Here is a 13,119-nt window from a genome sequence, read left to right on the forward strand (position 1 = left end):
TCCAAAATGCATCACCTCGCATTTGCCCTGATTGAACTCCATCTGCCATTTCTCTGCCCAACTCTCCAATCTATCTATATTCTGCTGTATTCTCTGACAGTCCCCTTCAGTATCTGCTACTCCACCAATCTTAGTGTCGTCTGCAAACTTGCTAATCAGACCACCTATACTTTCCTCCAAATCATTTATGTATATCACAAACAGTGGTCCCAGCACGGATCCCTGTGGAACACCACTGGTTACACGTCTCCATTTTGAGAAACTCCCTTCCACTGCTACTCTCTATCTCCTGTTGCCCAGCCTGTTCTTTATCCATCTAGCTAGTACACCTTGGACCCCATGTGCCTTCACTTTCTCCATCAGCCTACCATGGGGAACCTTATCAAACGCCTTACTGAAGTCCATGTATATGACATCTACAGCCCTTCCCTCATCAATCAACTTCGTCACTTCCTCAAAGAATTCTATTAAGTTGGTAAGACATGACCTTCCCTGCACAAAACCATGTTGCCTATCACTGATAAGCCCATTTTCTTCCAAATGGGAATAGATCCCATCCCTCAGTATCTTCTCCAGCAGCTTCCCTACCACTGACGTCAGGCTCACCGGTCTATAATTACCTGGATTATCCCTGCTACCCTTCATAAACAAGGGGACAACATTAGCAATTCTCCAGTCCTCCGGGACCTCACCAGTGTTTAAGGATGTTGCAAAGATATCTGTTAAGGCCCCAGCTATTTCCTCTCTCGCTTCCCACAGTAACCTGGGATAGATCCCATCCGGACCTGGGGACTTGTCCACCTTAATGCCTTTTAGAATACCCAACACTTCCTCCCTCCTTATGCCGACTTGACCTAGAGTAATCAAACATCTGTCCCTAACCTGAACATCCGTCATGTCCCTCTCCTCGGTGAATACCGATGCAAAATACACGTTTAGAATCTCACCCATTTTCTCTGACTCCACGCATAACTTTCCTCCTTTGTCCTTGAGTGGGCCAATCCTTTCTCTAGTTACCCTCTTGCTCCTTATATATGAATAAAAGGCTTTGGGATTTTCCTTAACCCTGTTTGCTAAAGATATTTCATGACCCATTTTAGCCCTCTTAATTCCTCGTTACAGATTGCGCCTACAATCCCGATATTCTTTCAAAGCTTCGTCTTTCTTCAGCCGCCTAGACCTTATGTATGCTTCCTTTTTCCTCTTAGCTAGTCTCACAATTTCACCTGTCATCCATGGTTCCCTAATCTTGCCACTTCTATCCTTCATTTTCACAGGAACATGACTCTCCTGCACGCTAATCAACCTCTCTTTAAAAGCCTCCCACATATCACACGTGGATTTACTTTCAAACAGCTGCTCCCAATCTACATTCCCCAGCTCCTGCCGAATTTTGGTATAGTTGGCCTTCCCCCAATTTAGCACTCTTCCTTTAGGACCACTCTCATCTTTGTCCATGAGTATTCTAAAACTTACGGAATTGTGATCACTATTCCCAAAGTAGTCCCCTACTGAAACTTCAACCACCTGGCCGAGCTCATTCCCCAACACCAGGTCCAGTATGGCCCCTTCCCGAGTTGGACTATTTACTTGATTGGCACCCCATCTGTAAACATTCACTCCCTCCACCACCAACGCACAGTGGCAGCAGTGTGTACTATCTTCAAGATGCACTGTAGCAATGTACCAAAGCTCCTTTGACAGCACCTTCCAAACCCACGACCTCTACCAACAAGAAGGACAAGGGCAGCAAATACATGGGACCACCACCACCTGCAAGTTCCCCTCCAAGTCACGCACCATCCTGATTTGGAACTATATCGCCATTCCTTCACTGTCGCTGGGTCAAAATCCTGGAACTCCCTTCCTAACAGCACTGTGGGTATAGCTACCCCAAATGGACTGCAGCGATTCAAGAAGGCAGCTCACCACCACCTTCTCAAGGGCAATTAGGGACGGGCAATAAATGCTGGCCTGGCCAGTGACACCCACATCCCATGAATGAATTAAAAAAAAAACCAACAGCTGTGGTGAAGTAATGTCTTTAAATTGACACCACTTGAGTAGATTGGACAAACCAATGACTACAGAAGACTTTAATCCATCTCTTTCTTAATATAAGCTTGTTACGATGTAGACATGAAAGCAGAGATGAGCTGTAATGGCGGCATGACACTTAAGTTAAGATTTGTGTCCAGAAGCAGATTTTGAAGACATGCCAAGGAATGTCAAGAAACACCAGTAAAAAAGGAAGGGAAGTTGATGTGTCAGATCAGCTCCCAGGATCGAGGATCTGATCATGCCGAGGTCTTGAGTTCCGCTCTCCAAGTTGAGGTTGTATTGTCAGTCATTCCTTGTGTAATCAGTGGCAGCTTCGTTCAAATTAAGATAAAAGTAATCTTAAATTGACAAAGTAACAGATGCTTAGCTCGCTCTCTCTGAAATACGTGCTGAATTTAAGACAAAATATGAATAGAAGTAACCTTTTTATCTTATACGAAATAAGGATAAGACAGCAACAGAGAGAGCGAACGAGAGAGAGAGAGAGAGAGAGAGCGAACGAGAGAGAGAGAGAGAGAGAGAGCGAACGAGAACGAGAACGAGAGCGAGAGCGAGAGCGAGAGCGAGAGCGAGAGCGAGAGCGAGAGCGAGAGCGAACGAGAGAGAGCGAGAGCGAACGAGAGAGAGAGAGAGCGAACGAGAGAGAGAGAGAGCGAACGAGAGAGAGAGAGAGCGAACGAGAGAGAGAGAGAGCGAACGAGAGAGAGAGAGAGCGAACGAGAGAGAGAGAGAGCGAACGAGAGAGAGAGAGAGCGAACGAGAGAGAGAGAGAGCGAACGAGAGAGAGAGAGAGCGAACGAGAGAGAGAGAGAGCGAACGAGAGAGAGAGAGAGCGAACGAGAGAGAGAGAGAGCGAACGAGAGAGAGAGAGAGCGAACGAGAGAGAGAGAGAGCGAACGAGAGAGAGAGAGAGCGAACGAGAGAGAGAGAGAGCGAACGAGAGAGAGAGAGAGCGAACGAGAGAGAGAGAGAGCGAACGAGAGAGAGAGAGAGCGAACGAGAGAGAGAGAGAGCGAACGAGAGAGAGAGAGAGCGAACGAGAGAGAGAGAGAGCGAACGAGAGAGAGAGAGAGCGAACGAGAGAGAGAGAGAGCGAACGAGAGAGAGAGAGAGCGAACGAGAGAGAGAGAGAGCGAACGAGAGAGAGAGAGAGCGAACGAGAGAGAGAGAGAGCGAACGAGAGAGAGAGAGAGCGAACGAGAGAGAGAGAGAGCGAACGAGAGAGAGAGAGAGCGAACGAGAGAGAGAGAGAGCGAACGAGAGAGAGAGAGAGCGAACGAGAGAGAGAGAGAGCGAACGAGAGAGAGAGAGAGCGAACGAGAGAGAGAGAGAGCGAACGAGAGAGAGAGAGAGCGAACGAGAGAGAGAGAGAGCGAACGAGAGAGAGAGAGAGCGAACGAGAGAGAGAGAGAGCGAACGAGAGAGAGAGAGAGCGAACGAGAGAGAGAGAGAGCGAACGAGAGAGAGAGAGAGCGAACGAGAGAGAGAGAGAGCGAACGAGAGAGAGAGAGAGCGAACGAGAGAGAGAGAGAGCGAACGAGAGAGAGAGAGAGCGAACGAGAGAGAGAGAGAGCGAACGAGAGAGAGAGAGAGCGAACGAGAGAGAGAGAGAGCGAACGAGAGAGAGAGAGAGCGAACGAGAGAGAGAGCGAACGAGAGAGAGAGCGAACGAGAGAGAGAGCGAACGAGAGAGAGAGCGAACGAGAGAGAGAGCGAACGAGAGAGAGAGCGAACGAGAGAGAGAGCGAACGAGAGAGAGAGCGAACGAGAGAGAGAACGAGAGAGAGAACGAGAGAGAGAACGAGAGAGAGAACGAGAGAGAGAACGAGAGAGAGAACGAGAGAGAGAACGAGAGAGAGAACGAGAGAGAGAACGAGAGAGAGAACGAGAGAGAGAACGAGAGAGAGAACGAGAGAGCGAGAGAACGAGAGAGCGAGAGAACGAGAGAGCGAGAGAACGAGAGAGCGAGAGAACGAGAGAGCGAGAGAACGAGAGAGCGAGAGAACGAGAGAGCGAGAGAGCGAGAGAACGAGAGAGAGAGAGAGAGAGAGAGAGAGAGAGAGATGCAAAAAAGAGGAAAGTGACAGGCAGTGAAAGATAGCACAGGCACAACAGGGAGGAAACAAGCAAAGTTTAAGTAGTACAGAATCTTCCCCCAAAAGTTAACCTATCTTTTCAGATCTGTTACTTCCAATATTTTATGTTTTTTAACCTAGAGAATGTGTGGGTGGTTGGGGAGAAGGGGAAATGCTGAAGACAGGAGTTGCACTTTATTGATCGAAGGTTATATAATTTCAGATAAAAGCCAAATAAATGTAACTAGCTCAGAGTTAGACTCCATGTCAACTCTGTACAACCCTATGCAGCATAGGGAATTATCGGTACAGTCCAGTACTAGATTGCAAAAATGAGTCATCTTTTTCTGATATTTGTGAAGTGATTTGCCTCAAAGTACATTAACAGGAACTTTGTCTTCCAAAAACAACCCACTGAATCCAAACCTTGACCAGTGCAAGCCACTCTCTGTGCTTTATAAAGGGGCCATTAATAAAGGCCTGGGTTTCAGCACAGGTCAGCTCAGTTGGGAAATTTGTCCCTGTGTATGGAGCAGAGAGAAAAAAAAACAAAGCACACAACAAACAATAACTTGCATTTATATAGTGCCTTTAATTTAGTAATATATCCCAAGTTATCAAATGAAATTTGTCATTGAGTCACACAAGGAGATATTGGGACAGGTGATCAAAAGCTTGGTCAAAGAGGTAGGTTTTATGGAATGCTTAAAGGAGGAGAGAGACAGAGAGGTTTAGGGAGGAAATTCCAGAGTTAAGGGCCTTGGCAGTGGTACGCATGGCTGCCAATGGTGGAGTGATGAAAATCTTGGGTTGTGAAAGAGGCCAGAATTGGAGGAGCATAGAGATCTCGGAGGGTTGTAGGGCCGGAGGAGGTTACAGAGAGAAGGAGGGTTGAGGCCTGTGGGGACAGATCAAAAGTAAGCTAATCAACTAACAAACTAACTGGAGCTATGGAGCCAATTTATAAAAAATAACAAGCTGAAGCTAACAGGACAGCTGCAGATAGCTTAATAGTAGCCTATTGTTTAATAATCAGCCTAACAGTTCAAGGTGGGGCGGGGGGGCGGGGGGGGGGGGGGTGGAAAATGTGCAACTACTGAAATAAAATGCTGGGACGAATGAACCAATCATGCACTGATATCAGAAGTCTGCAAACCACTCAAACAACGGGGATGGGGGCGTTACTAGTTTTGTTTGAATAACTATAAGAAAGGCTTGCTGTAGCGAGCACATGTTCTTTTGTTTTGCTTTTTGTTCTTTTTGTATCCTTGCAATGTAACAATCACGTACTGCAATAAAGTTTCTAAAAGTTACGGTTGGACTTCGTCTCGCTTTGTAACTGATGGGATCCAACAAGGCCACAAAGGGATTTGAACACCAGGATAAGAGTTTTAAAAATTGAGGTGTTGCAGGACTGGGAGGCAATGTAGAGCACGGGAGTGATGGATGAGTGGGACTTGGTGTGAGTTACAATACGGGCAGCAGAGTTTTGGACGAGCTCAAGTTTAGGGAGGGTGGGCACAAGGTTGGAGGCTGGCCAGGAGAGCTTTGGAATAGTCGGGTCTGGAGGTGGGATGACAGCTCCTGATGATTATCCAGTGACCGTCCTTAGAAACTGCACAGGGCATTTTTTACTTTCATCGTCTAGATGAAGGAATTACCTGTCAGTCGTAGAACCGGCATGATTTTCATCACAATGAAACGAAAGAGGTAACCCCTTAAGGCCCAGAATCATTCCAGTGACACTGCGCTGTACCTCTTCCAAGGTCAATAAGCAGCAGCGATCATTCTAATTTTGATGCAGCGATGTAAACTGGAATAACACAATGTATCAAGCATAATGACATGGGGTAGAAACACATCTCCTACCGTTCTATGAAACTTGTAGCTTCACTGGTCATCCTCTGCGTCAGGTTGTCAAATGAAAAGGGCTGCTGAATGACCTTCCTGTTTCTCATCAGGATGCAGTTGAGGTTGCGAAATTGAGAGAAGAAAAGCAGAACAGCAGCAAGCAGTAGTACGACAGCAAGAAAGACGAAACCCAGAGCTCTCCAAGGCATCTTCACGAGCTGAAAGAAGTCTAACAGCAGCAGTGTGAACAGGGCTAGAGCCACAACCTGGACTGTGCTATATATGGCACTCCGAGCCCCGACGATGATGACACTGCCTCCATTGGGCTTGCAGTTGCGCAGATTGGTCAACGGAAGGCCATAAAAGTAGTCAAAACCGTGATGGAGTGGATGGTGACAGTGATCATCACTAGATTCACAATTTAAACCAAGGTGCCATTTCCCTAGAAAGCAAGAACATAGAAACACAAGAACAAATTAACTTGCATTCATATAGTGCCTTTCACAACCTCAGGGCATCCCAAAGTGCATTACAGCCAATGAAGTACTTTGTAAAACACAGTTACTGTTGCCATATCGGAAACTCAGCCAATTTGTGCATAGCAAGGTTCCACACAATGACAACATAATCTGGTTTAACGATGTTGGTTAAGAGATAAATGTTGGTCAACACACCAGGGAGAACTCTACTGACCTTCTCGGAAATGGTGCTATCGGATCTTTTACACCCATTTGAAAGGGCAGCTGGGGACTTCGGTGTGACAGGTCAACCATTAGAGGGCCCTACCGACAGTTGCAGCACTCTCTCCAAGTTGCACTCGAGTGTCAGCTTGAACTATGGGCTCAAGTCTTTGGAGTGGGACTTGAACCAATGACCTTCTGACTTGGAAGCAAGAATGCTACCAACCGAGTCATAGCTAACACCTAAAGAAGAGAAGTAGCTCATTCAGCTCCTTGACCTTGCTCCACCATTCAATTAGATCACGACTAATCTGCACCTCAACTCCATTTTTTTTTTTACTCATTCGTGGGGATGTGGGCGTACTGGCTAGGACAGCATGTATTTCCCATCCCTAATTGCCCTTGAGAAGGTGGTGAGTAGCCTTCTTGAACTGCTGCAGTGCATGTGGGGTAGGTACACCAACAGTGCTGTTAGCAAGTAAGTTCCAGGATTTTGACCCAGCAACAGTGAAGGAATGGAGATATAGTTCCAAGTCAGGATGGTGTGTGGCTTGGAGTGGAACTTGCAGGTGGAGGTGTTCCACTGAATCTACTGCCCTTGTCCTTCTAGGTGGTGGAGGTCACAGGTTTGGAAGGTGCTGTCGAAGGAGCCTTGGTGCGTTGCTGCAGTGCATCTTGTAGATGGTACACACTGCTGCCACTGTGCATCGGTGGTGGAGGGAGTGAACGTTTGTTGTTGGGGTACCAATCAAGCGGACTGCTTTGTCCTGGATGGTGTCGAGCTTCTTGAATGTTTAGAGTTGCACCCATCCAGGCAACTGGAGAGTATTCCATCACATGCCTTACTTATGTCTTGTAGATGGTGGACAGGCTTTGGGGAGTTAGGAAGTGAGTTACTCATCGCAGAATTCCTAGCCTCTAACCTGCTTTTGTAGCCACGGTACTTATATGGCTACTCCAGTTCAGTTCCTGGTCAATGGCAATGCCTAGGATGTTGATAGTGGGGGATTCGCAATTGTAATGCCATTGAATGTAGAGAAGATGGTTAGATTCTCTCTTGTTTGAGATGTTCATTGCCTGGCACTTGTGTAGCGTGAATGTTACTTGCCACTTATCAGCCAAAGCCTAGATATTCCCACCTTTGATCCATATCCCTTGATACCCTTACCCAATAGAAAAACGTGCATCTCAGTTTTCAAGGCTCCAATTGACTTCCACCATGCACAGCCTTTTGGAGGAAGAGAATTCCAGATTTCTACTACCTTCTATGAGAAAAAACGTTGCCTAATTTCTTTCCTGAATGGCCTGGCTCCAACTTTAAGATTTTATCCCCATGTTCTTGATTTCCCCACAAGAGGAAATAGTTTCTCTGTATCTACCCGATCACCATTTGAAACACCTCAATTAGATCACTCAGAACAGCAAACTTCTTTTCTCAAAAAGTGTGGTTAGAACGTGGAACTTGCTACCACAAGTAGATGAGTCGAATAGTATGGACACATTTAAGGGGAATCTAGATAAGTACATGACTAAAAACAAAATGGAAGGATATGCTAGAAATACTCAGTAGGTCTGGCAGCATCTGTGGAGAAAGAAATAGAGTTAATGTTTCAGGTTTATGATGAAAGGTCAGACCTGCTAAGTATTGAGAATTTTCTGTTTTCATTTCAGATTTCTAACATCTGCAGTACTTTGCTTTTGTAGAAGGCTATGTTGATAGGATTAGATGAAGGAGAGTTGGAGGAGGTTCATGTGGAGTATAAACTCCAGCATGGACCAGCTGGGATGAATGGCGTGCTTCTGTGCTGTAAATTCTATGTGATTCAGCTTGTCGAAAAAAAAAACCTTTAGATTCATTAGAAAAAGAAAGGTACAATGTGGAAGTTGGCTCACTAAGTCTGCCATCTTCTACAGGCCTCTTGCTATCGACACAATTTCACCTTCTCAAGGAAAGCTCAGCAGTACTTTCTCTAATTGCAGTGTAAAGTTTCTTCAACAAAAAAAAAAAATTCTGCCAATAATGGAACCGACCTCAACACATGCCTCCTCCTCCATGTGTGTTGATGAGCTCGTTTTAGTGGCAATGTAGAGTTCCATATGTACATATGAATTACGAGCAGTAGGCCACTCGGCCCTTCCAACCTGCTCCGCCATTCAATAAGTTCATGGCTGAATGGATTACTCCACATTTCCACCAACCCCCGTTAACCTCCCACCCCCTTGCTCATCACATATCTATCTACCTCTGCCTTAAAATATTCAAAGACTCTGCTTCCACTGCCTTTTGAGGAAGAGAATTCCAAATTTCTAGCATATCTTTCCATTTTATTTTCACTCATGTACTTATCTAGATTCCCCTTAAATGCATCTATACTGTTTGCCTCATCTACTTGCTCATGCATCTTACCATACGTCTCAACTGATAAAGAGTAGCTCTATAGGACAAAGAAGGCCTAGCCTGCTGCTTCATAGCAGCAATAAAACCACCACAAATAGGGGTTCTGTAATGTACATAGAATGCTGAATGTCAATTTGTGGTACTTGTACCAACATTGTGCAAGCGAAATAGCTGCCCTCAAAAGGAACCGCTAGAGGCCATTCAAAAAGAAAACACGGCACAAAATATTTTGAACATTTATTTTCTCGTGCCCCACAATACTAGTCCCTGCTTACTGCCAATCTGTGCGTGGCTCGAACTCCACCCCATCACTGATCGTTTCCTTCCCTCCCCACCACCAATTTCCCCACTCTTCCCAACTGGCACGTAGCTTTAGAGTGCTGGCCAACAAGATGGCAAAAATGGCCCAGGCCTCTAGGTGATAACTTGGAGAATGCAGTAGATGCACTCCATCTGCCAAACACTACTGGCTGGCTTAAAAATATTTATCACTGAGGTACAATTAGCAAAGAAATGTAATGCCTAATATGAACAGAAAATGCTGGAAATACTAAGCAGGACAGGCAACATCTGTGGAGAGGGTAACAAAGTTAACATTTCAGTTAGATGACCTATCGTCAGAACTGGAAAATATTACAGACTAGCAGAGGTCAGCAAAACATTTGCGTCAAATTAGTATCTTTATTGCTGCTGTACTTCTTTAAATGACTGCCTTCGGGGTTTCGCTCCAGATTTTCTGTTAGGGTTTACTCCCTTAGCCTTGGTCTCTCCAGAGATGGCCACAAGGCAGTGGGGTTGTTTGGGCCCCTGCTCAGGGATAGGTGGATGCCTGTGGGAGGTGGGAGGAGGGGATGCGAGGGGGAGGGGTGGAGGGAAGATGGTGCAAGGGGGAGCGGGGAAAAAACACAGGTAATAAAACATTTCATCAGCTCCCACCATCACCGCCGAGAAAGCTCACTGCATCCTCCGGGAGGTGGGCGACAGCTTCGAGCGCCAGTACCAGCAGGAATGTGCTGACATCGTGCTGCAGATGCGCTTTGAGCCGGACACTGCCCGCGGGCGCTTTGAAGCTGTGGCCAAGGAGCTGTTCCATGATGGAGTCAACTGGGGCCGGGTTGTGGCTTTTTCATGTTCGGGGGCACCTTTATTCCCAATAAGCCGTCCACATCGTCCAAACACATTCCTCGTCAAGGCTTTTCCGTTCGCCATGTTTTACCCAATGGGTGGCCAATTGACAATGTCAGTTTTATGTCAGGGCACAGAGTTGAAATGTTATCCCAATGTCTATGTGGTACATTTAGAACAGTCTACATGCCATAATTAAATCACAAATTGCCAGTGCAATCTCTAGTGATATTTTCATTTACAACACTTCCTTTACATATTTTTCCTCTCGCTGATGTTGGCTGGCCACTATTTTGGAATCACATTTAGAAGTTGTGGGCCTCAGCATCCTGTTAGACTGTCAAACAGTCTATGGAAGCACCAATGGAACATTTTCTTGGTTTTCTTTCCCCAACTGTCACAGTATCTTTAGATAGACAGGGCTTGCAGGAATCGAGATCCTAAAGAAAAAGCTGGATAGACAAGACAAGCCAGCGGAAGTAGCACATTCAGTGTTTCAGTCACTTACATCTGTGACCTGCAGTTCTCCAAATAGAAGAAATGGAACTAGTGAAAGACTGACCTCGTAAAGCTCAAGCCCGAAGGCGGTCGTGTCACCTTTGGCATGTTTCCGGCAGTTCCTGCAGCCATACTGGTGCTAAACGTCGTGCTCTGTGCTCCTTTGGACCCCACCAGGAAGGCAGAGAGGGGGGTTTTGACGCTTGGGCAACTCACAACCTCCATACATCCGCCCAGGCATGCGCCATGGAGAGGTCACTCCATAGTCGTCTCACAGCGACCAAAACAATATGGAAGGCAGCAATTACGGGTTACAAGTCCAGCTCAATTGGCATAGAGATTGGGCACCACAGGTTGCCTTTGTTGGTGGGAGAGGTCATTGCATAGCTACCGCCCGACTCAAACTGGACAGGTTCCGGTCAGTAAAGTTCTGTCCTGCCACAGTCCACCTGCTTCAATGGGTGCTGGAGCTCAGGGTCATTGCCCAACAAGTGGACTGTAACATCGCACCTAACAGCATGACAAAAAAAAAGGTACCAGCCCTTCGTTTTGCAAGCTGGAACGTCAGAACAATGTGTCCTGGCCTGTCGGAAGACCTTACACAAATCAACGATTCTCGGAAGACTGCCATCATTAACAACGAGCTCAGTAGACTCAATGTGGACATTGCAGCACTTCAGGAGACATGCCTCCCTGCGAGCAGATCTCTAAGAGAGCAAGACTACACCTTCTTCTGGCAGGGTGGGGATCCTGAAGAACCAAGACAGTATGGAGTGGGCTTCGCCATCAGAAATTCTTTGCTCCGTATGATAGAGCCACCTTCAAATGGCTCGGAACGCACACTGTCCATCCAACTGAACCGCCTCCGGTCCAGTACACGTACTCAGCATCTATGCTCCAACACGCTGCTCCCCACCTGAAGCTAAAGACCAGTTCCACGAGGAACTCCATAATATCATTAGTAACATCCCCAATACCGAACATCTTTTCCTGCTGGGGGACTTTAATGCCAGGGTTGGGGCCGACCATGACTCATGACTCTCCTGCCTTGGGCGCTATGGCATTGGAAGGATGAATGAGAATGGACAGAGACTGCTTGAGTTGTGTACCCATCACAACCTCTGCATCACCAACTCGTTCTTTCACAATAAACCCCGTCATCAGGTTTCTTGGAGGCACCCAAGATCACGTCATTGGCACCAGCTGGACCTCATTGTCACAAGGCGAGCCTCTTTAAACAGCATTCAAATCACGTGTAGCTTCCACAGTGCGGACTGCGACACCGACCACTCCCTGGTGTGCAGCAAGGTGAGACTCAAACCAAAGTTGCGTTACTCCAAGCAGCAGGGCTGCCCACGCAGCAACTGTAGCAGAATCTCTCATCCACAGCTGTTACATAAGTTTCTAAATTCACTTGAAAAACCCCTTCAAAACACTCCGACAGGGGATACGGAGATCAAGTGGGCCCACATCAGAGACGCCATCTATGACTCAGCAATGACCACCTATGGCAAACCTGTGAAGCAGAATGCAGACTGGTTTCAATCTCACTTCGAAGAGCTGGAACCTATCATAGCCACTAAGCGCATTGCATTGCTGAACTACAAGCCCCCAGCGCATTAACATCCATAGCACTTAAAGCAGCCAGAAGCGCTGCACAAAAGAACAGCCAGGCACTGCGCAAATGACTACTGGAAACACCTATGCAGTCATATTCAGCTGGCCACTGACACCAGAAACATCAGAGGAATGTATGATGGCATTAAGAGAGCTTTTGGGCCAACCATCAAGAAGATCGCCCCCCTCAAATCTAAATCAGGGGACACAATCACTGACCAACGCAAGCAAATGGACCGCTGGGTGGCGCACTACCTAGAACTGTACTCTAGGGAAAATGTTGTCACTGAGACCGCCCTCAATGCAGCCCAGTCTCTGCCAGTCATGGATGAGCTGGATGTACAGCCAACAAAATCGGAACTCAGGTGATGCCATTGATTCTCTAGCCAGCGGAAAAGCCCCTGGGAAGGAAGGCATTACCCCTGAAATAATCAAGAATGCCAAGCCTGGTATACTTCCAGCACTGTACGAACTGCTTTGCCTGTGCTGGGACGAGGGAGCAGTACCACAGGACATGCACGATGTCAATATCATCACCCTCTATAGGAACTAGGGTGATCGCGGTGACTGCAACAACTAACGTGGAATCTCCCTGCTCAGCATAGTGGGGAACGTCTTCGCTCGAGTCGCCTTAAACAGGCTCCAGAAGCTGGCTGAGCGTGTCTGAGGCAGTGCGGCTTTCGAGCAGAGAGATCCACCATTGACATGCTGTTCTCCCTTCGCCAACTACAGGACAAATGCCGCGAACAACAGATGCCCCTCTACATTGCTTTCATTGATCTCACCAAAGCCTTTGACCTAGTCAACAGACGTG

At 46.9% G+C, this 13,119-nt stretch overlaps 1 protein-coding gene across 4 annotated transcripts in view; it reads right to left on the minus strand.

Annotated features, from left to right (window-relative positions):
- Positions 1-13,119, minus strand: part of LOC137371138 (steryl-sulfatase-like) — a 132,295-nt gene that overhangs the window by 66,003 nt on the left and 53,173 nt on the right. For all 4 annotated transcript variants that reach the window (XM_068033139.1, XM_068033136.1, XM_068033137.1 and 1 more), the window contains one exon: positions 6,006-6,429. In XM_068033139.1, the coding sequence (XP_067889240.1) occupies positions 6,006-6,429 (424 nt within the window). The remainder of the gene's footprint in view (positions 1-6,005; positions 6,430-13,119) is intronic.

Source organism: Heterodontus francisci, chromosome 6 (genome assembly GCF_036365525.1).
Source record: "Heterodontus francisci isolate sHetFra1 chromosome 6, sHetFra1.hap1, whole genome shotgun sequence".
NCBI lineage: Eukaryota > Metazoa > Chordata > Chondrichthyes > Heterodontiformes > Heterodontidae > Heterodontus > Heterodontus francisci.